Source organism: Rhipicephalus microplus, chromosome 5 (assembly GCF_043290135.1).
Source record: "Rhipicephalus microplus isolate Deutch F79 chromosome 5, USDA_Rmic, whole genome shotgun sequence".
Taxonomy (NCBI): domain Eukaryota; kingdom Metazoa; phylum Arthropoda; class Arachnida; order Ixodida; family Ixodidae; genus Rhipicephalus; species Rhipicephalus microplus.
Window position 1 is genome coordinate 16,100,505 of NC_134704.1, and position 25,759 is coordinate 16,126,263.

Here is a 25,759-nt window from a genome sequence, read left to right on the forward strand (position 1 = left end):
TATTTGAATTTGCTTTGAATCAAATTTAAAATATTGAAAATTTCGAATTATTCGAAACAAACGAATAAATGCATATTATTTCGCATTTGTAACTCTGGAAAAGTGGTTTCACTGCAGTAAAGTAATGCAAAGCCGTCAAAACGCGTATCCATAAAAAACCCGCACTGCCGCGAAGTCCTACTTTCAAGGTAAATGAGAAAATTTCTCTCACATCGATTCATTTTTAAGTTTAGAAGGTTGGTATACCTACTTATATGCTCCAAGTATAGCAAATTTTAAAAAGTAGCATATTTTACAGGCTAACGCTTACATTCTAGCGAAAGTGAAATCCTGCTGCTATTCAAAGTTGTTGTCACTTCCCTTGATTAAAAAAAAAGAGCCTTTGAACAGGCCTTATTTTAATTGTAAAAAAATATTGTACAGGTTAGTTTGGTCATAAAAAATATACCCCTTTTTCTTCATAATATGCGATATATATACCATTCGATTCGAAATTATTCGACCAAAATCACTATCGCTTCGAATTCGCCTCGAGCCTAAAATTCACTATTCGCACAAGCCTAGTAAACAAATATACAACTTCAGAGTGATTGTAGAGAAACAGGAGCAAATGTATGCTCAGGAAACAATACTAGAGAAACCTTCAACTTAAACTACGGTATTTAAGCTAGCAAAACTTTAGAAGTATTATGGCAAAACCGAAAAGGACATGAACACTCATCATCAGAAGGGAGGAAAAATCCTTGAGCACAGAATGTTGCTGAAACTTTTCATATATTCCAGCTTACATATTCCTCTAAATTTCCACTTTTTTGCTCCTCCATAACTGTCGTTCAAAACACAATTGACAAGATCACACAAACCAACCTTCAGTAGCAAACTTTGCAAAATGTTTGTGGACTCTTCCACTACGCTTTTTGGGGCCTTCAGATTCAGTTGGTCCAGTCTCGTCTTCCACTGACACCGCAGAATGGTTGGTTTCCTTCTTTGACACTGCTTAAAAAATGGGCAAAAAACAATTGAACTACTTTTGCCAATCTTAAACATATGAGCATTAAGCTAGCATTTTTTTATTTAAAACAAAATATCTAAAAATTTTAAGACATTAAGCCTAAAACAAAACTGAAAAAAAAAAACATTTCATGCAGCACTAACAATACAGAAAATCACAGTTCTTGCACTTCATTCAACACTGGCCTCATACGATAACAGCAAGAATTATGACTTTAAAGAGTAGTACAAATGTCCTGACTGTGCAATGTAGACTTTGAAATGATTGCTCACTTGGCACATAGAAAAGCAGCCGACTGACAACGTTGATGCGTGGAGCAGGTTCCCATGCAGAACATTGTCCATCAATGTCATCCTTGTCAGCCTCAAATAGAAGCACACAGCCTTCAGAATGCAAGGCCAGGAAGTGAGAGACCTGGGGCATTTAAAAAAAAAACTGTACTATATACATCCATTTTCACATACTGTAATTACTCGAATCTAACGCGCATCTTTTTTCCGGTTAAGCGAGTTCATAAATCGCATGCGCGTTAAAACTGAGTGCGAAAAACAAATGAATATGGTCATTCTATTGCCATCGGCATTTTCAAAATGGCCGCCCCCTACGTGCTTCGGCATGGCACGTCGGCCATTTCTGCCTATGTGTTTCCCATGTGCGGCACTTCGTACGTGTGCTGAGGAGTTCGTCATCTTGTAGTTCATTAGCATCGACAGCATGAAAGGGCCGACTCCGGAAACTTGACGAGTGCACCACGATGCCGCTTTTAAAAGAAAAGTCATCGCGTGTGCAAAAACGGACGAAAATCAGGCCGCGTCGCGGTTGTTCGGAGTTCCCGAAACGTGCGTATGGGACTGGTGGAAACAAAAGCAGAAGATTGTCAAAGATTCATGCAAAGGCTTCAGTGGACCACAGCTGGGTCTGTTTCCGCAAATTGAAGAGCTGCTCGCCGAGTATGTGCTTGAGCAGCGAGCGGCACAGCGGCCCGTGACGACAGAACTGCTCTAAGTGCGAGCTGTGCAGTTAGCTTTAGAAAAAGGGCTAACGCGAAGCCAGTTCAAAGCGAGCAGGTGCTGGCTAACTAACTTTATGAAGAGGAAAGGCTTTTCCCTTCGAAAGCGAATGGGCATGCGCCAAAACTGCCGGAGGAGTACGAAGAAAAGCTTCCCAGTTTTTAGAGGTTCGTCCTAAACTTGCGGCACAACAACGGCTACCTGCTTGGGCAAATCGGAAATGCCGATCAGACGCCTCTTTACTTCGACATGCCTGGCACCACAACCGTCGAGAAGAAGGGGGCGAAGCAAGTTCGCATGCCGACATCGGGTCACGGTAAAACAAGAGTGACGGCAATGCTTCGTTGCACGTCAGATAGGCACAAGCTTCCCCCGTACCTCATATTTAAACGGAAGACGCTCCCAAAAGGAGTCGTTTTCCCGAGTAGTGTGATCGTGCGGGCCAGCGAGAAAAATGGGTGCGCGTTGAAATCGATGTCTTACTTTTTTTTTTTCGTCGTTAAAACCAAGTGCGCGTTACAATCAAGGGTGCGGTAGAATCGAGTAAATACGGAACTTTAGCTCAGAACAGATGATTATACGCATGTGAGTCATTGACCAAGCACTCCTGTGCCTTGCTGTGTGGTCATTTATTTCATGTAAGTATATTTTAAAACAAACATGCCTAATGTTACATGGGAATAATTCGCACCCATGAACCTTTATTAAATATTATGTTTCACATAACCTGCATCTAAAATAACCCCTATATGCAGGCATGCACACACAAGCACGCAAATCAGGCATGCACATGCTAAAGAAAAAATACCAATAAATTATTTTAAAAAGTTCAGTTAGCAATTAGTTGCTAAGAAAGTACTAATTGGAAAATTTTTAAAGAATTGAATTGCTGCTATATTACATTACTCCCAACTTGTATTTACATTAAACCAATACAGGACACAAAACACACATGCCTGGCTATTTTACTGTGTCCTATGATGTTCTTCACTCTATACACTCTGACAAAGACTTTTTCTCTTGCTCAACTTGCACTGATTATTTAGAAAACATTAGCAGCAATGCTAAAAACTATCCCACATTGTGTGCTCAGGGGAAGGGCAATGTTATAACGTTAAAAAATATCTTTCATAAAAGATATACATTTACATGGCAGTCATTGCTCAAGTCTCGGTCCTCTATGAAGCTTGCAGCAAACATTTATGGCTAAGAGAAGGCACTCCCAGTAGGGTAACTGAACCAGTGAAGTGGCTGCTGCCATTGATTCAAAACAGCTCAATAGTGATTCAGTCATTGGCAGTTCAGGCTAATCTGCCAACATATAGTTAAAGGCGAGCTAACCAATTAGAGCTTACATGTCATTTTTGTTTACAGCACAAAAACGACGAAGACTGAAAACAGAAGGGACACAAACGAGCAATGCAACCAAAAATGCACCCGTATTAGCTAGCCCAGCTTTCAGTACTATCGGAGCTGACAAGTTTACTTATACTCAAGGTGCTCTTTTAGCCAGCATATATTTAAAGATCTTCTTTTTCTATTTTTTTTTCAGAAATGAAGATGGCCAAGATTCGAATGGATATAGTACAAATATTACAAATGTAAAGAAACTGACTCTTTTGGCAAGCAACCAGCGGAGCCCGCTCGTTTATGCAAAAGAAAAAAGTGCATACATACCTTTTTAGTCAAAGTACCTTCATTCTCGAATGTAAACATGTAAGTGCTGTTTCTCCAAGAGACAGACGTGTTTCCCAAATTGTGAAAGGTTGTGTCCTTTGCTGGACAGACCTAGAACAACATAGAACACCGTGTTCACTAGTATTAACAGCATATTGCAACTATAAATAAGAATACCTCCCCATGCATTGAAATTGAAGGCACACACACAAGGTGTGGTATGACTACACTTGCATGAACTTGGCACCTCGACAAGTACAACTAGTTTGCCATTTATAAAATTGTCATCTCATGAATGTGGGAGTACGGTTGAGATTAATTAAGGTGGTGTCATGAGGTGAATCAAACACATGCAACCATGCTGGGAGCTTGATCAAGCAGATCAATGCACATCGCACAGCCGGAGAAACGACATTGTCGGACAAACCACACACATTTAATGCACAACTATGGCAAAGTGGTGAGCTTCATGAGTAACATAAGAACGTTTGCAATCTTCAAAGATGAAGTAACAAGTGCCTTGTCTGAAAGAGACACTGAACAAGATTTCTGCTGCCAAGATTTACAGCCCAGCTGAAAATTATCAATATAATAACAATCAATAGACAACATTTATTTCAGACAGAAACTAGAGGAAAATATAGAATGTCATATGCTTTTAACAAACCAATGCATCTAGCAGAAGAGCCATGTAATAGAGGAGGTGATGTTTAGTGACGTTTCATGACCCGGAAACTGGCAAGCCAACAGCATGTTTGTGACGAGTAGATGAAGCTTTCACAGAAATCAGAATCTATGTTACACCTTACAAAGCCTTATTGGGCCTTGTAATATGTTATGGATAAATGAATAAATAAATAATTTAATTAATTAACAGATATACAGATAAATAATTAAGTAAATACATGTAAAAAGTGCAGGAGTAACACACACTAGGTTGATGGGTGGATTTCAAATACAGATTGCAAACAGTGTACTGATATAAGTATAGTTAATTGCCTTTTGACAATTTAATGCTATCACTATTACTTTCATCCTAATTCCTTACTTTCCCTGTGACAAAAAGTGTAAAAATTAAGGCACTGAAATTAGAATATCTGTTATAATGCAATGTTACCCCAATGTTTAGTAACCACAAGAATGTTCAACAGTGAAATGGCACAATAATTTCGCTGCACCTATTACCTGAGCATAGTTGGACCACGTTTCTCGTTTGCAAGCATCACCGACTTCACTCTTATTTGCTATCCTGAATGACCGCACTGCCAGGTTAATTGAAACACATGTCGTTGTCGGCGTCCCACCGGCTGGCTCGGCCGACATTTTCTGCATGCAGTAATTGAACACAAAGAATATTAGAAGACAGTTTTTCTCAAATTGCTCATGGTTCCAATTCCTGAAGTGTTTGTGAGGAATGTCACAAAGCGAATGATGGAAATGAACACTACCCTTACATAGTATTCTATATTATAAAAACGCTGACTTCACTGAAGATGTGAAAGTAAGCCTCTTTCAACCTACACTAACATGCCAAGCAATATTATGCATATTATGTTTCTTTATAATAGCTGTAACAATTTTAAATACACACATTTTTCCACCATTTCGCCCCATAGTCATGCAAGTCAATCCAGACAACTACAGCTCCAAACATTTACAACTCATTACCCTGTCTATTAATTGCTCTGAGAGTTAAATCATCAGTTTCAAGACTGTTTATACAGCCCAGGTGTTTGAAAGCAGGTGAAACTGCATCACAACACTCGCATGCAGACCTGTACAATTGTTGATACCATTACTAATGATTAATAACTTGCTCATTACAATGTCTATCCGTGTCATAAGTACATGTAGTGCTCCCTTTGTATCACACTAACCTTCTAATATGAAACAGCCGAGTTATGAGCGTGTATCTGAAAAGTCTTGAAAATAATGTTAAGGTCACCATACCACCATCATTGTTACTGCCAAACATCGTTACCTATATTGCTACCATTTTTGCCATTATGCCACATTACCTTTATTAGCACTTACATGTCTAATTATTGTACTTCAGTGGCAGTCATGCACTTTACCAGCAAAATGTATCAGCGTAACAGATAGAGATAACTAGAGCAAGAAAGTAGCACCGTGACAGTTAAAGGTCAGATAGGCATATACAACGTAACCGATTTCAGTTACAGTAAACAAGTTAATGCCAATATATTTGTATTACCATAAAAAACATAATCAAAATGTCAGAAATGTCATTGATATATTTTATTTGACTAACAATCAAGATGGTGGATAGGCACCGACAGTAACATCTGTTAAGGACAAGATGAAGCAGAATGAGAAGTGGATGCGACAAGCAGTCTGTAAGTTATCGATTTTTTTTTGTCTTTACGGAAATGCTATTAGTTGTAATGTGATTATTAAACATGTAATTACTAGACCACAAGTGTTTCAGCAATTATAACAGAATGAAATCGCCATTATCATGCAAAAAGTGGCAATGATGTTACAAGGTGCCTTAGTAAAACAAGCAACGAGTTACTGTCAGAAGTCACCTGAAAAGTAAGTAAATTATAAGTATTGTGCTATTAGTAACTAGTTGCTGCCCAAGGCTGCTTAGAGCTGAAATGACACCCTAAAAGCACACTAAGATGGTGTTTTTAAAAATTGGTCAGATATTGACAGTTCTTACCATTTGCAAGATGTCATTGGAAGTTAGAAAGTACGGATTCGGTGCAGAAATCTCACAATTCTCTGGGATTGCGTATTGGTGTGTCATCAAGACAATAATCTCGCATATCCTGAAAGGTAAAATGCAGTGAGAAACACACCATCAAAAAGGAATGCGGAAGCCCCTACCCTTGTAAGCGACTGAAGTAAGCTGCAGCATGGCTAGGTGCAAGCCCCGCCAGGAGAACTTTCTTAATATTATGTCTGTGCAGATCAGCCTTCACCTCCTATCACAACAAAAAAACACAAAGTGTCTCAGTGTGTAAATGCCTTCAGCAAAAGATATCATGCATCACAGTGATATAAATCACTAACTTACAGTGAAAAACTCAACGAGAAGCTCCATTTGAGTCTGTGCTGCAGAAAATAATGCCATGCCATCCAGTTTTGAGTGGCGAGAGGTGAAATTTCTCACACCTTCAAGGATGTATTTTTTCTGTTTTGAACCAAATAGTTGTTTCGATGTCACAGAAGGAGACAAGGCAACCAAATGTTTGCACCCTTCATATGAAAGAAACTCCTCAAAGCTTTGTTCTGAAAAGAAAGATTTAGTGCTAAAGGAGTGAAACAATGGACAAGCTTTTTATATTATGGTAATATTTAGTCTTCGATAGATTAGTGTGTACGGTGAGCTGCATGTTAAGGCCAACAATCTTTCACAATGAAATTTTTCCAAGCCCCTGCATACTTTTATTTGTGATACAGTTGTGCATCATTCATGCCTTTCAGATTGATTTTGTATAAGTAGCATATGTAGTTTTAAAGCTTAAAAATGACTAAGCTGTACCCTTAAGCATATTATTAGTGAATATCAAACAAAGAAGACATACATATTGTCAAGCAGCAGCAAACTTTACCTGGCACTGAAAATGTCCTCGACTGGATGTTGAATTCAGCCTCTGTGAAGACAACGTGGCTGCAGAGCTGGCCAACAAGAACTGCATTTCTGGCCTTTCTGGACAACAAGCACACTAGCGTTCCTGCATGATAAGAAGATAACAAGAAAACATGTGAATACAGAAGAGCCTTACCAGGCTTCCAGCTCTTACTCTTATGGCATTCTTCTTTCGAACCACCTGGAATGCAAAAAAAAAAAGAAATCATGCTATGCAGGAAATTAGCAAGGAAACTGTAAACAATAACAGTAACATAAAACAGCACTCATTACCTTTCTTACACACACCCTCCAGGTTAGGCAAGTCATTTTCAACATGTGGGACATAATGTTCTTGACTTGGAACTAGAAAAGAACAAAAATCGAAGTTTGGTCAAAACATGAAATGAATGAAATTCTTTCGCAACTAAGCTTGGAGAAAGTAATCTTTTTTACTAAACAATAGGTCCCTTACAATCCACAAAGCGAAGAGCCTGTGACAAGCATACTTACTAAACCAGATCTGTTTAGCCCATAAAATACTTAACCATTGAATTCTTCTTAGCTTCTAGTGACCAGAACAGATGATTAATTTCAAATGCTAACAAACATCTGCTGGCCACTAGCGAAATTGCATTACAGAGCAAGTGGCATAGCTACGCACTGCGCAAGAGCAAAAACATTTTTGCTTTAAGAGCACTCTATATTATCTGCAGGAGTCTGTTGCCACTAAAAGCACAAATAATCATTGTTTTAAAATTTAACAAAATAAAGTACTAGCCTGGAAATAACAAATTCAACTCAACTTTGGAGCACTTAAACTAAAGATATATATTTACCTTTTGCGTGCTGAAGAGCATTGGCAATAGATTGGAGCCTTGAGTACTTTTCTCTTGCGAAGCATCGACCCGCAAAGTCTTCATACTCGACATGAAAAGCAGCCACACATCCATATGGACATTCTTCTAGAAAAGTTGACACCTGTTTTTAGAAAGTATGAATCCAAACTGTAAGTTGAAGTACTTTAAACTGAGCCTGAGTCTTTCATATGTATCTATAGATGTATATGATGCATTACATTTGACATGTTACCTTATCAGTGATCGTTTTTTCATCCTCGAAGACCAGCATAGTTGTATTTTTCTTCACATAGGCTGCTCCCCACTCTTTATCCTTTTCGACAATGCCAATTTTTGAAGGGCATGCCTGAAAAAAAAGGAAACCTGAATTTATAATAGCTCCCCTTACGTGCTGTTTAGAATTATTTCAGTTATATTCCGCAAAGTTCAGATAAGGGAGCTCTCTGGATGTCCATGTGCTACATTAGCATAGATTAAAAATGACGATGCTTTGAGAACATTGTTTCTGACAGCCACAAAAGTCAAATTAGTTCTACAAGGTATGCTTGCAAAGACAATGTAGAACTATATTAATCTCACTACCCGACACTGACGACACTGCTTCTCAATGACACAGAGTCCTATCTTGTAACAGCTTCTAACATGAAAGAGCATCATAAATACCCCAAGCCAAATTTCTTCAGTAGGTATAGACATATCCACTTATGCAAAATGAAGTAATTATGACTATCACATTTCAAGTGCGCTATACTGCTTTTTTTTGAGCAGTGTTGTCTTTTTGCAGTACCGTGCAACAGAAGCCTGGCAAACCATTTATTGGTGATTAGCACTCCTGCTGCACTCGTTTTAAATACACACAGTGGCCCTGCCATAATCATTTAGCCATGATCATTTTTGTTTGAATTATTCTATTTGCTTCTAGTTCGACTGAATTTACAGCATGGTATTTTGTTTAATACCAGGTTACTATGATATCTTGCAGTTCAAACAAAAGCTAGAGCCTGAAAACTGTGTTTCTCAGCTAATGAAAATAGCCCCTATAGCTAACTTTTTTTTTTAGAAATTTCTTCAAAAAGTATACCATGAACCTACCTGCTGATAGCTGACCCACTTTTCACGAACACAGTCATCCATAAAGCTTTCATGGGAAGAGCGGAGCCTGTAGTCATGCACAGCCAAGCTCACTGACATGCAAGGAAGAGGCTTCCTCGATGGCCTTTTACCAATGTTTTGCTGTTGGACATAAAAAAAAATTAAATTTAATCTTCCTCGAAGTTTTACAGCTGTAATGACCTTATATTTTTATTACTAATTTCATTGCGAAAATCTGTTCACATAGTGTCACTGAATGTCAGCAGTGATTCAGTCTAATATTTTATTTGGCAAGAAAACATGCCAACAAAGAATAGATCAAAGGGCAAAGACAAAATGAATAGAAAGAGCCAGTAGCAGCTCAAATTTTTTTTTGCTTCTGCGTGTATGTGTGTGTGCGTGTGCACGTGCAATGTATATACAAAGCTAACTGCATCTTTGTTCTGAAGCCTGTGGACTTTTACGTGCAAATGTGCAGGGTCTGTTCATAATGTAAGGAGACTAAATTTGGTAAAAATGGTTTAATGATCAGATGGATACCTACTATATCAATTTTTTTAATATAGTTTGGAGAGACTGTGACAGCCCATTGTATTGTGGGAGCACGATCGAAATGGTGACTTTTTTGGCTTCTCTAGAGCTTTGAGAACAGTACAAAGTATACCAGGTTCACATCAGGGCTCATGAAGCCCTGCAACACCCACGATGTGAGTCCAGCAGACGTGTTACTGTTCTCGAAGCTCAAGAGAGGCCAAAAAAGTGCCCGTTTAGACTGGGTTCCCACAATTTAATGGGCTGTCACAGAGTCTTAGAACAAGGTCATGCTGAATAAATAGCCTCTGCAACATAGGAATAGGGTTGTAACCAGTGTATCGACAGCCAAGGAAACTATACAACTACTAAAATAAAAATTAAGGCAGTTTCGCACTAGAGGTGTCAAGCGTGAAGGAAGTGTGGAAAAGGGCAGCCACCTTTCTTTCTTTCTTTTTCTCTTCTTTCTATTTTCTACGTTTTTTATGTCCCTATTCTTTACATCTCTCTTCTTATTTATTTTTCTTTGATTCTTTATCACTGTCCCTTTCTATCTGTTTTTTTTTCTATTTCTATGCTATGTCTTACACTCTCCTAACACTTTCCTTCCTCCTCATCCTCACTTACCTTTAAGACTCTCTTGGTATACCGTACTATAACATGCAAGACTGTTTTGCTGCAAGCACACTTGGATTGGAGTGGTTACAATGTTCCCCTACGGATCGCGAGTTTGCAGGTTTGCATCCCGCCTCATCGAGAAATTTTTTTCGCCAAGAATTCCTTTCGTTCTCTTTCTTCCTCTCTCTCTCTCGTGCCAGTTGACGATGATGGTCATTTATGTTCAAACGTCATGAATCAATGCTCAGCCTAGACAGCTCCACTCTTAAAATTTACATGAAATGCACCTATTGAATCAATAAATTTTCTTTACCAGATGCAGTATTATTAGTGACAGAGCCTGCACATATTCCCATTGTACATCTCCCTAGCTTTTTCGTGAAGCAGAAAGGAAAATGCAGAAAAAGATCAAGATGGCTTAATTTCATGACTATATATACAGTGATGTATAATTTTGTGACATTACAAGAAAATAAAAAAAAGCAGTCATGCTCTAAACATGCATTTGGCCCCTTAGAATGGAGAGTTTTAAACTTAATTTGTGATGTACGCGCATCCCGAGGGAGTACGACCAATAGCGCGAGTTCGGTCTTGGCAAGCTACAGAAGCAAGACTGAAAGTTGGTCTAGTTGGTGATACATTGTGGGCAGAAACAGCGCACAAACTCATGGGACGAAGAGAAGAGACACAAACAAGCACCGACTCTCAATTGTGCGCTGTTTCTGCCCATAAAGCAACAGGGCTGCATTCATCATCGCCTCGCCTGACTAACGCTGTTGCACATGCCCGCTCGGACAGCCAAGGCACTGAGTGCAGCGTGGCAAGTACACAGTACTGCTCTCAAACAAGTCGGAACACTTTGTTTCCTGTGGCAACAACAAAAACGCAGTACAGCCCCCCGCTGCAAAAGGCAGTGGGAAAGCAAAAGAGGCTTATGGATAAAAGTACAACACAAAAGGTGCCTCAAGCACGTCTCCATGGGCAAAAGGGTTCACAATGACACGCAGCTGAGGAACTCCAACAGGAGCTCGTGACTAATCTGCGCGCTCTCACGATCAGTGACAACGGAGCCCGATTGCTCAAGCGAGGGCAAACTCCGCTCACGTTGGCTTCGAGAGGCATGGCTTGGCGTAATAAGATGACGTGCAAACACACGGCACTGCTTTTCGGTCTAGCATTTGGGAGGAGCAACGAAAGGCAAGCATTCACCGCTGGCGCAAGACACGTTGGTGAGTCCGAGCGAACTCCAAGAACAAAGAGAGCCGATGGACAGAAAAGAAAGGCATGCTCATCCTTCGATGTCCATAGAGGTTCTCTCACTCCTGCTGGATATGCGCGTAAAATGTCTTGGGAGACTCGAGCGCAGTACCACCGTTGAAATTTAGTATGAACCAGTGTTAGATGAGAGAGGTCCACGTGACTCCTGCTCTCCCAGATCCGATGGATCGTGGAGGAGAGGAGTCACGTTTGGACATGAGAACAACAGAAATAGACGAAAAAGCCCGCACAATGGAGGCGTGCTAGAGCCTCTATTCCCACAAACTTTACGGCAGTCTTTCACAAGCAGTGACTCAGGTGCAGCCCTGCATGTTGGTTCAATGGTACTAGGTTCAATGCTACAGAATCAAACATCATTTTTGCACCTTGTGAACACAAAATGTATTTGTACCTTTACTTTGTATTTCATGTCGATCAGGTTTTTTCACTTTGCTTACCATAATCATGAGGTGGTGCTTCGTGAGAGGGATGTTCGAAGGCCGAGACACCTTGCAAGATGGAAACTCAATGATGGGATGGTTTACAAATATTAAAATGTCACAATACCTGAAGTAAGAAAAAGATGTAATGTCTGAATGGGAAAAAAGTTTGGCAAGTTGGTTTTAAGGCATGAAACTTATATTTACTAAGTACAAGATGCACTGTAGATGTCAACACAAATTCATGAATAAGACTCTTCTTGTTTCATGTACAATAATAGTAAGCTTCAGTTAAACATGTTGCTAGGCAAGTAAAACTTGCTCAGTATGAATGAGATGTGCAAAATATGAAGAAGGCAGAATGGACTGTTCGCCCTCATTGCTCTTTCTTTGTATTTATGGTGCATTCCCACGAAGTATTAAACTTGAATTTCTCAAAGCGTATAATAGACTTAAAACATTAGTCATCATCATCGACTTGTTCAGTAAACAGCAGCAAAAAAGACCACAACCAAATACCGTAATTACTCGAATCTAACGCGCACCTTTTTTCCGGTTAAGCGAGTTCAGAAATTGCATGCGCGTTAGAATCGAGTACGAAAAAAAAAAAACTGAATACGGTCATTCTAAAATTCCAAAATGGCCGCCCCCTACGTGCGTCGGCATGGTGCGTCGGCCATTTCTACCTATATGTTTCCCATGTGCGGCACTTCGTACGTGTGCTGAGGAGTTCATCATCTTGTAGTGCATTAGCGTCGACGGCATGAAAGGACCGACTCCAAAAACTCGAGTGCACCACGATGCTGCTTTTAAAAGAAAAGTCAGCGCGTGTGTAGGAACGGACGAAAATGGGCCGCATCGCGGTCGTTCAGAGTTCCCGAAACGTGCGTGCGGGAATGGCGGAAACAAAAGCAGAAGATTGTTGACAGCAAATCTTCACGCAAAGGCTTCAGTGGACCACAGCAGGGTCGGTTTCCACAAATCAAAGAACTGCTCGGCAAGTATGTGCTTGAGCAGCGAGCGGCACAGCGGCCCGTGACGACCGAACTGCTCAAAGTGCGGGCTATGCAGCTAGCTTTAGAATAGAAAAAGGGCTAATGCGGAGCCAGTTTAAAGCGAGCAGGTGCTGGCTAACTAACTTTATGAAGAGAAAAAGCTTTTCCCTCCGAAGGCGAACGGGCATATGCGAAAAGTTTCGAGAGGAGTACGATGAAATGCTTCACAGTTTTCAGAGGTTCGTCCTAAACTTGCGGCACAACAACGGCTATCTGCTTGGGCAAATCGGGAATGCCGATCAGACGCCTCTTTACTTGTACACGCCTAGCACCCCAACCGTGGAGAAGAAGGGGGCGAAGCAAGTTCGCGTGCTGACATCGGTCCACGGTAAAACTACAGTGGCGGCAATGCTCTGTTGCACGTCACATGGGCACAAGCTTCCCCCGTACCTCATATTTAAATGGAAGACGCTCCCGAAAGGAGTCGTTTTTTCGAGTGGTGTGATCGTGCGGGCCAGCAAGAAAAATGGGTGCGCATTGCAATCGATGTCTAACTTTTTTTTTTCGTCGTCGAAACCGGGTGCGCGTCACAATCGAGGGCGCGGTAGAATCGAGTAAATACGGTACTTTTAAATGCCACAACCCCACATCACCGAAACGTTATTTATCTGTAGAAGTTACTTTACCTCAAGGTTGCAACGAAAATTCTGGAACCATTAAACACATATTTTTTTGCCATCTGTTCATCTATAAGCTACTAGAACTAATACTAGTATGTTGCAACTGATTCTTTAGATACTGTCTCAATTATGTCTTGCAGCACTGACATTGCCCTGCAAGACTACAAATCTTGTAAAGTGGCTGAATCTGTTAACCTTGTAGTTACACAATACCTACATTTTTTTGTTTTTCTTTTTTACTAATCAGAAACAAAGGCTAGCTTTCAACACTTAATTGCAAATGCAGAGATGACATAAGTTGGTAATCTGAGATGCTATTATAAAAACTTGCAGCATACAAAAGAAACTAGAAGAAGAAAACATGTTTAACATAGAGCCACATGAATGAGTGAAGTTCTGTGCCAGCTACAAAACCATGGAACTGAATCCACTAACTTACCCTGTGAGGCTTTCAACGATGCTCTGATTAATTGCCTGCAATTGAATACCTACAACAAGCTGCCACTTTGGTACAGAGTGAGAGCTTTCGATATGGTTCCATATTCGCTGTAAGAAAGAATAAACATAAGAATAAACATAAAATATGAAGTTCGCTGTAAGAAAGAATAAACATAAGAATAAACATAAAATATGAAGTTGCATGACAAGTGAAAATTGAATCGAGCTTATTATATGCAGCTGCACAAATTCTCAAAATCTTGTAGTGCCAAGATGCGAATCATATGCTACACAGGCTCACAATTACACAAGAAAGTAATAGAAGGTCGGCGATTGCTTCAGCTCAGAAATGTTAGCATCCTTTGCAGAGATTGAAGGTTTAGATACTGCTAGTAGCCTTATTTAACTTTATCCCAAGTAGGAAGAAAGGAAGGAAGCTTCACCCAGGTGAGGACACGAGATGTAGTTCATTCGTTCATTTAAACAAGTTTTTTCTTACATTGAACACTGTCTGACTGACAGTTCCACAAAAATGCTTACCTTTGCAAGGTTCGCGAAGTTACCCATGTCAGTGACCAGTGTGGAAATGAGGGCAATGCCATCAATATGACGCTCTTGGAGGAAATCGCTCATGATGTGGAGGAAGGGGTCCATATGCTCGTGCTTTCCTGCTTGCAGAATGTTCGCCAAAGAGCTTTCTAAAGCCACAATTGCTGCCTCAGGGCCACGAAGATGCAGAAACATATCCAGGTCTTTTTCTGCACAATATGCACCCAAAATTTATAAGAATTTATAGAGACAAGCTAGTGAGGTATATAATAGTTTCACTTTTCTTCGAGATGAGACACACCTTAACAGACTTAATGATAGCACAGCACAGTGATAAAGCAAATCATAATTTCTCCTAGAGCACATCAGACCCACACAGCTATTCAGCATGAGCTGTTCTCAAGATGACAAAACAAGCCATTTTTATGAGACAGCAAGAATTCTAGCACTACTTGGTAACTCAACTCCATTATGAAAGTTTCAAGCCACTCCACGTGACAAAGCTTCATGCCAGTACACCGATATGAGTACCAACACAAGCATAGCAACTTTTTACTTCTTTTTTTTTAATCCTCTTAGGTAATCTACATTTTATGTCCTTGTTTTAAACAAATAGTAGTTTCATGTTATGTATGCTACTATTTATGACATTATTATATAACTCTTTTTGTATAACTCCTTGAGAGGCAACTACAAAATTTTTAAATGCTTAAGAAGCCTAATTTCAGATAACCTCGATCCACAGAAGCCTCTATGCAAAACATCATGTATTGAAATATGAGAAGTGCCATAGAAAGCTGATTAAACATTGGCACTTTTACTACAGAAATTAAGAAAGAAAAGTAATTCACATACTCTTGTGAAGAGTTTTCATGCGACTTGCCTTCATGAAGTTTCTCCTTGTAAATGTCATAGGTGACACTCAGGTATAATAAGTGCGTGCAAAGGCCTTTCGGAAATAGAGCATAGATATGCTGCTTTCTGAAGACACAAACAAAAGGCCCTAGAAGAACATACGAAAGTAAAAGTGATATTTAAAAACCACTGCTTTTAGAAAATTTGCTGTGTACACTAATTTCTAACATGCTGTATACCGCTCATAAAAATATCACGAGGCATCTTGCCAACAACTCAAAGCTGTTACCTACGGCTGACACTAGGTCACATTTGGCCTTTGCACTATTGAAAACCATGAATCAAGCAAGGCCACCTAAAATTTGATTAATCAACTTTATGCAAACTGGCATTTTTTATTATTCAAGCCAACTTGCATATACTGCAATGCCGTATTGTTTCCATATAAGTACATTTTGATATAAGTTTTCATATTCCTATCAATTAATGTACGATGAGCATCAGTGATAAATATTACAGCAATGTCATGTCTCATGCAATAGTAACAACAAAATAATCACGTAGAGCTTGCGTTTGTGACCTAGTACACTTACATGGCTACGTATGCTATGATAGCAGCAAAACTAAATTCCTGCAAACTTACTTTTTTCTGAAGTGGACACCTTGCTTCCGCTGCGACCTCTCGAGTCTGACTTAACCAGCAGGTTTTCTGAAGTCAATATATGCACCCATGATAAGCATATCTCATGAAAAACAGGCTACTTATGCTCATAATGTGCACAAGAGAGACCAGGTCTCAACCACCAACAGTGTTGTGTGACTCTGCTGCTACTTACCCGTGTTTCTGCCAACCATTTTTGCCAGTGTAAGAAGCCTAGAATATTTTGGTTGACCTGGGCATTTTCCAGAGACGTCTTCAAGGTCAGCTTGGAAAGCAGCCAAACAACTTGTTGGATGTACATTGAAAAATGTTGTTACCTGCATGTGGTAAAGTTCTTACAATATGCGCATGCAATATAAGACAGTGAAATTTTTTTCAATCCGAGCTATGGAATATGCGAGTTGAAGTGCACACTGCTCACGATGCTCCCCTCAAACACCCTAGGATACAGTAGAGAGAAAAATTGTATGAAATATAGTAACAAATTAACAAGGTTTGTTAACTCATTTACTTATCAAGATACTGTACATTTAAATATTAAAAACAATAAGCTTAACAATTAAGGCAGTGTAGAGGGGATATTACAACATATAAAATGACAATACTAATGAAGACTAATTTAACTCTTGATAATCTATCTATTAAACAATTTTTGTAGATAAAAACTTTCTAATTGAGTTCCTATTTGAAAATAACTTGTATTAGAGGTGTTCCTCTTGTTCATATCGCTTCTAAGACTTGACGATTTAAAAAAAATGAATGAGGAATTAAATGATAAAATATTATTAAACAATGCATGCACTTATGAACACATCTTGGGAAGCCATCCCACTCATTAGCACAATTAAATTATCCTATGCAACCTGACAAATGCAGACAACAGAGCAAAAGCACAAATTACGTGTTACTACATTGACAATAACAAACTAGCCTGTTCAAGTTTGCCATCTTTTTTGAGGGCCCATGGGCACAATTATTGGTGTTGATGCATTGAAAATCGCTGTTGGTGTGGACTAAAGAACACTACAATTAGGAGCTTGAACTACTTTATTTCTAGCATTTCATGTTTGTCTACAGTCTCTAACTTACCTTCTTAGACATCGTTAATAAATTTATTTAGATGTTACTAATGAAGCTATTAAAAGCAGGCCTATCATCCTAAAAATTTCACTGTTTCACCTTCACCATTTATAACTTGCACCCTACAATACAAATCTTGCTGCTATTGAAAGTCGCTTTCACCTCACTTTGAACAGAGAAAGTGATATTTACACTAGGCTAGTTCCAATTCCTAAAAATAACAAGAAGGCGAATCTTTCTTAACATGTCATATATACACTATTTGAGCGATTCGATCTGAAATTGTTCGACTAAATCACTAATCGCTTTGAATTCTCTTTGTATCTTCACTCAGGTTACTCTAGTTGGTTAAAATGATTGAAATAACGAGGAAACTTTCCACTTGTAAAGCATCAGACATGTTTCTATGGATTTAAAGCAGAAGAAGCTGTGCCAAGTGCAATAGAAACTTCAGCAAGCGAGCAAATGGATTACTAGCAGATTGTTAATGCTGCTACTCATCTGGTTAATTTTTAAAAGTCGCGTCCCAGCTGATGCGGAAACTAACCTCCATGATTACAACGAAGTGCACATACCCTGTGAGTAAGGCTGGCATCATCTTCAAAGGCCTGTAGATGACTGGCATTTCTCCTCAGTGGCATGTCCCAGCCAAGATCTCTTTCCACATGAGCAGAGGATAGACAAGTCTGACCAGAGAAAAAGACCAGTCTACACTAAAAGATGACTGCACAATGCAAGACGACAGAAGTGATTACCTTTTCTAAAGCAATATAATATTGCTATATAATATAAATTCACATTCTCAATACAGTGAAACTTTTTTAAGTGCAACTCCAAAGGGCCACAAAAATGTGTTCCTATTAACAAGTGTTCAATTTACTGAGAAAGATACGCAAAGATGAAGTACTATCTATCATGTGACAAGTAACATTTTTAGATGAGTGTAAAATAGCAAATGTATCAAAAAGTCCTATCGTACAGGGCCCAGTTGATGGTTGTTGAGTGGTCTATGCTTTTTCAGTTTCAGTTCATGCCAGTGGTGACTTTATAATAATAATTAAAAAAACTAACTATAACTGCTTCAGTAGGTGCCAAACCTGGTCATATCCCTCGATGGTGTGTTGCTTGCACACATCACCAAAGCGGAACTTATTGTTCACCAACTCCGATGTTGAGACCGCAAGGTTCAATGAAAGGCAGAGGGAACAATGCACCTTGTCACACACCGATTTCTGCATGGATAGTAAAGAAAAATAATGGCAGAAAATTTCTTATCTTTCAATACTGTGTCACAGAAATAATATATCAAACATTATTTCCTCTGCACATCTAGTGGCAGTCAAGTAGCTTACCATGAACTTGTAATCATCTTTCGTAAAGTAGAAAAGCAAGGGATATTCAACATTGCATGTATCAGGCTGAGCAGTCCTATGCGTCAGCAAGAGCAGCAGGTCAGAGTTCCTGTAAGACAAACAAACATCTGAGGCTCGCAACTACAGCGGCACTGTTGCTGAGTTGGTAGTGCATCAGACCCGTTATTTGAAAGTCACATGTGCGGTCCCTGCCAGTGGCAAGTTATCTTTTCATCCCTTTCCTTCTTCACATTTACATTACAATTGCTGCTAATAACATCTGCTATATTTTTGAAATTTTGCACACTACTGGTGTCTTGATAGCAGCTTTGTGTTTTTTTCTGCAATATCCTAAACAGCCAGATATAACTATGCAAAAGTGAAAGCGATGAGCCTTAACAATTGTTTTTACGATGTTCGCATCAGCGACTTAAAGAATGTGCGTATTTGACGTGTGTACGACCAGTCTTAGAGTACGCCTGCGCTGTGTGGGATCCGGCGCAGGTATATCTTAGTGATAAGATAGAAAAAATACAGAACAGGGCGGCAAGGTTCGTCCTGGGACGGTATCAATGGCGGGAAAGCTCTACCGCTATGAAACAAGAATTGAATTGGGAGCTGCTTTCATCGCCTAGAAGAAAATTGCGATTCAAACTTTTATATCTAATATTTAATAATAAAACTGGAATCAATAAGGATATGTATTTACAGACACCGTATTATTTGTCAAATCGAATTGATCATCCTTTTAAACTGAGGGAATACCGTACCAGGACTGGAATTTTTGCAAATTCTTTTTTTTTGTCAGAACAATACATGAGTGGAATGGGCTCACAAGTGTACAAGTGTCTGCTGTAAATGAAAATTTGTTTTTTTCGAATCTGTAACCCCCTGCTATAACGCTTTCGGGCGCTGCAGGTATACTTCGAATAAAGAATAAAGAAACCAATTTTTATAGAAACTCACATGCATGCCTTTGGAAAAACTAAAATTTTTATTACTAATACTTTAAAAATTTCATCTTATTAAATGTTGTTTGTAGATTTTTAAATAATTTTTTAAATTATCAAAATTTACCTACTGAATTTACAATTTTTTTAATATTATTTCTAGTCAAAATGCACTTCAAAAGAATGCAGATACTGTCTGTATCTGATTTTTCATAGTTAAAAATGATGATATCAGCATAAAAGTGTTGCTAACTTATAAAAGCAGTGTACGATGCCAAACAGAACATTGTCTACCGCTGCACGAACAACTTGATAAACATCTTTGTCTGCAGTACAGATTTCTGCTTACTAAGGGTTTAGTCAAAATTAAGCAGTCCGTATACACACCATTTTTACAGAACAAAGTGTGGCAATGTTTATTAAATAGACATTACAAGTACTTAGACAATCTTTCGTATCTTTCAACGATTCAGAATTTTTTCAGAAACAAGATAACATTTTGTCAATTCCAAGGTTGCGAGATCACTTACCCTGAGTGATGTCAGATAAAAAAGATGGCAATGATTGTCCCTGAAAAAGCTGAATTACGCGAGCCTATCAGCTTTTGCTGCAAATGAGCACTAATTGATGCCTCTGCTGACAATTATAAATATTTTTTTCATGGAGTGCCCAATTGCAAATTAACCAGCTATTGACAAGAAATATATACAAAAAAAAAGCTAGGACATACAGACCAGGTAAACACAATTTGGTTAAATATAAGCAGTTTCATTGGCAGGATGAGTAGCAGAAGTTTGTACTGATTGGCGACTGAGTAACACGCATTCTTACTACAGAAACACACTGTCAGTACAACACACCTCAGACTGCACCTGATATAAATGACAAATGATAGCAATTAGGCACCCTGCTCATATCATGCCTCATCTACTGCAGCCATCGTCTACAAACTGAGCCACGCCTGTGCCGCATCCGCAAAGAGAACCAAGTAACATTACCGCAAAGCTTCACAATAGCAATGTTGCACATACCTGCTCAATGACTGTATAGATGAAGCCGACTTGAAATGCTCAAAGTAGATGCCAGCTATGAGCTGAAATTTCAAAGGAGCTTGAGCTTGAAAATGACGCCAGAGAGTCTGCAAATGAAGCCAAACTAGAAATTTGCAGCCCTACAGACTCCACGTAGCCCCTCTGTTAATGGGAATGAGTAAAACCAGCCAACCTTACCAGCACGACATTGTCATAAACTCTGATGTCAGCATGGAGGGTTGAAAACAGTGCTGCACCCTGTACTGCATGTTCACGAAGCCATGTGCTCAAGCTCTGTGCAAATCGCTTAATGGCATTCCTATGTGAAGGATCCATAAGGCCACTTTCTGCTGCATTAACTAATATCGCCGTTGTGGCCGATGATCTTCTTGCCATGCTCAAGAATGCCAGGAGATCGTTTGCTGTAGGAAAGAAACCACCCAGATTACTTAAGCAGAGCACACGAGGCTTTCAAAGCATTCATGCATTTTTCTCGAGAGCCATTTCTAACGAACCTTCTATCTATTGAGACACCTTAACTAGCACACTTTCTCAATTGCTTCATAAAGTTTATTTGTAGAAAGCATAGGAGACTTTTATTGATACGTCAAGAGCTAATTTTTTCTTGTTTCTCTTGCACATCAATGTGAATGTGCAGCAAACTACTTGGCACATTGCTCAGAGCAGTCTCTTCAGAAATACTTGTGTATCTACTCAGGAATTGTACCTATGAAATATGGTACTCAAAATTAAACTGACTGAATAACTGAAAGTAAAGGCATTTTTATTTCTTGTAGAAAAAAACGAAGTGTTCTGGAATAAAAACTACATATTGCAGGCTGACAAAGCTCTGTGCTCATAAAATTTAGTAGCGAATCAAAGGGACCGTTTTCACTAGTGGTCGATAGCTATTTATTAATTTTTTTCGCTGGTTTCTTTGTTACCTTTTCGGTTTCAGCCCCATTTTTGTCAGAACTGGCAGTATTTAGCGATTGTATATTTTTTGCTTTAGGTACAGTAATCGATCAGTTATTGGAGTGCTTGCCAAAAGTGCTTCAGCTTATCCTTATGCTTCAGTATATTTAATTTTCACGAGTGGGCTCATCTGTTGGTAATTGACCTAAAAATACACATCCTTGCATAAACTTTAATGACTTGTTTTTAATCATGAGCAGTTCCTCTTTTGGCGGGCTTATGAGCATTAGCATTGTATTTAGTATATACATCTTTAGCCCTCCCTCTTATATTTTCTCAGTTTAGGTCTTCAATCACGATTGAAAAAAATTATAGAACTGTGTGTGCTACACATTCAATGCTTCTAACAACACTGCATTTTAAGTTTTTGGCATTTGCAAGCCTTAATAACATTTCTATTACTTTTTCACAAAGGGCACACATGGAAAGAGTCACTCACATTTTGTAGCCTTGATAATGTTTTTGGTCAAGTCATATGAGATGTCCTTAAAGATTAAATGAGTGCACAAGCCATGTGGAAATCCATCCGGGGCATTTGAAAGGATGCAAACCAATGAACCTGGATGATGAAGTGCCATAACATAAAATCCTCAATTCTAAACCTCTTAGATAACAGAAATAGTATAGAAAGAAAATATCTTGAAAAAGGAATCAGACACAAAAACAAAACTGCAAAGGTTTGATAAAGCAATGTGTGATAAGGTGCAAAGAGTTCCTTAGAAGCATTCACAGAGGTATTATACTAATATTAGTCTAGTAATTGAAATGTCGCACATCAATTTAGCAAACCACAAACGAAAAGCTCACTGAAAATTGTGTTTCTTTACTACATTTATATTTTTAAATAATTTTTAAATGTCAAGTGATTTCGAAGGTGCCTGGCCTGCTTATGCTGGCCCCTACCTATAAACAAAAAGAGTGAAATTAGCAGTGAAAACAAAAGCAGTGAAAATAAACAAAAGCAGTAATACGAGGGCGAAGAAACACATTAGATGCCACGAGTGCTTATCAATGCCCAAGGCATCCTCTTTGTTTAGTTGCCATTGTCTCTTTGCACTGCCCATCCTAACATGCAAAGGGCTTTTTATTTTGTGCTTACATTGCTATAGAACTTTAATATGCACACGTTCCAAGCACAATGAAGATCAGAATAACGTAAACAGTAGACTAAGAAAATGTTTTAAAAATCTAATATTCTTTGGTTTTTACAGGGCTGCAATCACAAAAGCAGAGAGGTTTGCTGCACTGTTTTTAAATGTTTTATAGAACAGATGTCGAAGGTCACTTTATATATCTATTTTAATTTCAGATATGTTAGTCTGCTCGGTCTATTTTTACCTTTTTATGACACCAATATATATGACATTGGCATTAATCTCACCGCTTGTGTTTGGAATTTCAATATTTCCTCTGTCAGGAGGGCTTATCGATGCCATGCGATTTGAGCTGGTTGAATAGTTCTTGTTGGGGCTGGCTGTAGTTGCACCTCCTCTTTTCACCACAAAATCTCCGGGCTGCATCGGAACTTCAGGAGTTGCTGGTTCGGCTGCATGATATACCATATTTGCATGTCATATGACTCAAATTAAATACGTGATTTTTGGTCATTTGAATAAAGCCAAAACTTTAAACATCTGCTCCAGGCTGGGTACTTTTGACTGCTTATAATTTTGTCCAGATGTTTTATTGTTCATACAACATGGAATGCTTTGCTTTATAATTACTGTTTGGTTTAGGTGACACAGCCGCAAAAAAACAAAACCAAGACCTATGTTTTATCAAGCAAAACAAACATATCTAGCATGAAACACTATAAAAAAACATATACTCCACTTAGTTGTTAGTATATGAAAAACCTGTATACTTTCATAACAAATGTTAAGATGTCTGAGGTGTCTCTACAGACTCTCATTAGTGAAGTGTGTAATGTTGCTTAAAATTTTTAATAACTGCCAGCATGTTATGATTAACAGTTGCATGTGTAACTTGTGTGCTGCAATATTATTCTCAGATGCTGATTGTAGTCGAAACTGAACTAGAGCACAAACTAGGGATGATTCTATTACTTTTTAGTTTAAAGAAAGGCTTCCAAACTAACATTACATCAAATACCTGAAATGTGCTAAATGTTCCAGCTAAATTTCAGAAGCAAAAGAAGCCTTATTACAATAGTTGGCCTACACTGTAGATGCCAAAGTATATTACACAGCAGAAACACCTTACCTAATGTGCCATTGAGCTTTGATGCTAGAATGCAAGAAAAAAAATACCAGAAATTAATGAAGACTATTTTACAGAGTGGCTGCATTTTGTATGCAACAATGCTAGGAAAGCACTTTACCTTTGTAGGACTCTTCAGTCTGAAGTTTGTCTAAAAGCAAGAACACATTTTTGCTTGCAGTGCTGTTTTCACTTTCACTGACACATTTATTAAGTTGAAAGAGCACTATCAAATAAAACATTAACAAATCAAAGAGACAGGCATTTCAGAGTGATAACAGGTTTCTTTTATATTTTTCACTCTAAGGTCATTCACAGATCAACCCTACCAAGAGCATTGCTGAGCCTGGCAAGCCTGGAGTAAGGCTGCCGACAAACGCCTCTCCGGTCTTCATAGTCAAGGTTGAAAGCAGCTACACAAGTCATCGGGTTAGACTGGAGATAGGACAGCAGCTGTAATACAAGAACAGTTTGAACCAACATTTAGAAACACGCATCTATTGATGAACAAAAAACTTCAAGAACTTTCAATTGTAAAACAAATATTTGCACCACGAGTTAAATCTGGATAAAAGAACTGTCGCAGAGCTTTGTGCCAGTTTGAATGGTGAATAGCACAGAGAGAAAAAAACAGCAGCACAAAAAACAGAGACAACAGGGACGAAATAGAGGAGAAGCCTAATCTAATCTTATTATTTTTAGAAGGACTGTCATTATACTGAAATGATGGCAAAGAACTAGGCAGTATCAACAAGGAAAGCAGTGAACCCAATTTTCAATCATGGCAATCTTATATGAGGGAGGACTGCTCAGGCTCTTGGTAAATGACATATTACAATATCGTGTTATCCTTAGTGAGAACGTTCCAGAGTCCATTTTCCAACAGTTTCAGAAAAAAAAAGGAAAATATGAATCATGACAGTAAGTGCACACGGAAAAGCAGTAGTTGTTTTTGCTCAACTGCACGAAAATGTTATTACTCCAGCACTCACTTTCCAGGACACTGTGTATTCATCCTCATACGTCCAAACTGTGTTTTCTGAAAACTGCACCATAGTCTTGAATCCCGCGAAAAAGCCCTCAAAGACTCCGGTGCGAGGGCAGGTCTGAAACAAAATAAATTAATTAACTCATCGAAGATGGTGTTTTGGACATAAACAGCCCATACCTCGTAATAGTTGACCCAAGTTTCCTTTCCACATGGAGCACCAAATTCAGTTTTGTTGTCTTTCAAATCAAACTTGATTGTTGCAAAGTTAAGAGAGAAGCACATCAATGGCTGATGCTTTTTGTCCCCAAAGGCTTGCATGAAGAGAGCCGATGCTGCCTGTCAGATTAAGGTTCATAGACTAGTTAATACATTTTTAGTCACCTTTGAAATGCAAATGCACTGAAAAAGCCTTTGAAATGCAAACGTAAGTTCCCTGCCGCATGCAGTCCTATATTTAGCTCACATGTTTAGGTTTGCGAGAATACTGTAATGCTTCGAGTATTCGAATGAATAATGCAGTATTTGACTTCACTTTGAATCGAACCTAAACTATTGATAATTCCGAATTATTCAAAACAAACAAATAAATGCATATCAATCCATGGCCATTTGTTTTGTCCAAGCATACTGCAAAGCACATTTTTTCACTGTTCAACGGGCTATTTAAATACCACTCTTGTATTTATTCAGGATTAAAGTATTGTGGATATCACTTCCACTTTTAAACGTAATGAGGCAACAGTGAATGCTAAACTCACCAAGTCATTATTCTCATCCTGCAGTAGTGATCGCGTGGATGGCAGTGTTATTCTGCATGGAGATTCTGGTGACTTGCGGTGTGTCAAGAATATCAGAATGTCCACAACACTAAGGAGAAAAAAATGCAT

General features: G+C 38.7%; 2 protein-coding genes across 2 annotated transcripts in view; both read right to left on the reverse strand.

Annotated features, from left to right (window-relative positions):
• Positions 1–853: 853 nt before the first annotated feature.
• LOC142817208 (uncharacterized) lies at positions 854–23,223 on the reverse strand. Its single transcript, XM_075894265.1, has 27 exons — positions 23,043–23,223; positions 22,101–22,220; positions 20,885–21,108; positions 20,687–20,793; positions 18,706–18,814; positions 18,451–18,585; positions 17,929–18,039; positions 16,449–16,590; positions 16,256–16,321; positions 15,613–15,760; positions 15,069–15,112; positions 14,749–14,966; positions 14,210–14,316; positions 12,114–12,222; positions 9,250–9,390; positions 8,390–8,503; positions 8,137–8,278; positions 7,592–7,663; positions 7,473–7,499; positions 7,281–7,403; positions 6,743–6,957; positions 6,553–6,650; positions 6,386–6,494; positions 4,885–5,025; positions 3,700–3,810; positions 1,285–1,426; positions 854–993 (listed from the first exon to the last, which is right to left on the reverse strand). Exons 1-27 carry the CDS (start codon positions 23,221–23,223, stop codon positions 854–856), a joined length of 3,396 nt encoding a protein of 1,131 aa, XP_075750380.1.
• Positions 23,224–24,145: 922 nt separating this feature from the next.
• LOC119173995 (uncharacterized) overlaps positions 24,146–25,759 on the reverse strand; it is a 63,229-nt gene continuing 61,615 nt past the window's right edge. Inside the window, exons 57-60 of the mRNA XM_075894919.1 lie at positions 25,631–25,739; positions 25,050–25,208; positions 24,874–24,987; positions 24,146–24,334 (exon numbers count right to left, since the gene is read on the reverse strand). Coding sequence (XP_075751034.1) covers positions 24,194–24,334; positions 24,874–24,987; positions 25,050–25,208; positions 25,631–25,739 — 523 coding nt within the window. The 3' untranslated portion in view covers positions 24,146–24,193. The remainder of the gene's footprint in view (positions 24,335–24,873; positions 24,988–25,049; positions 25,209–25,630; positions 25,740–25,759) is intronic.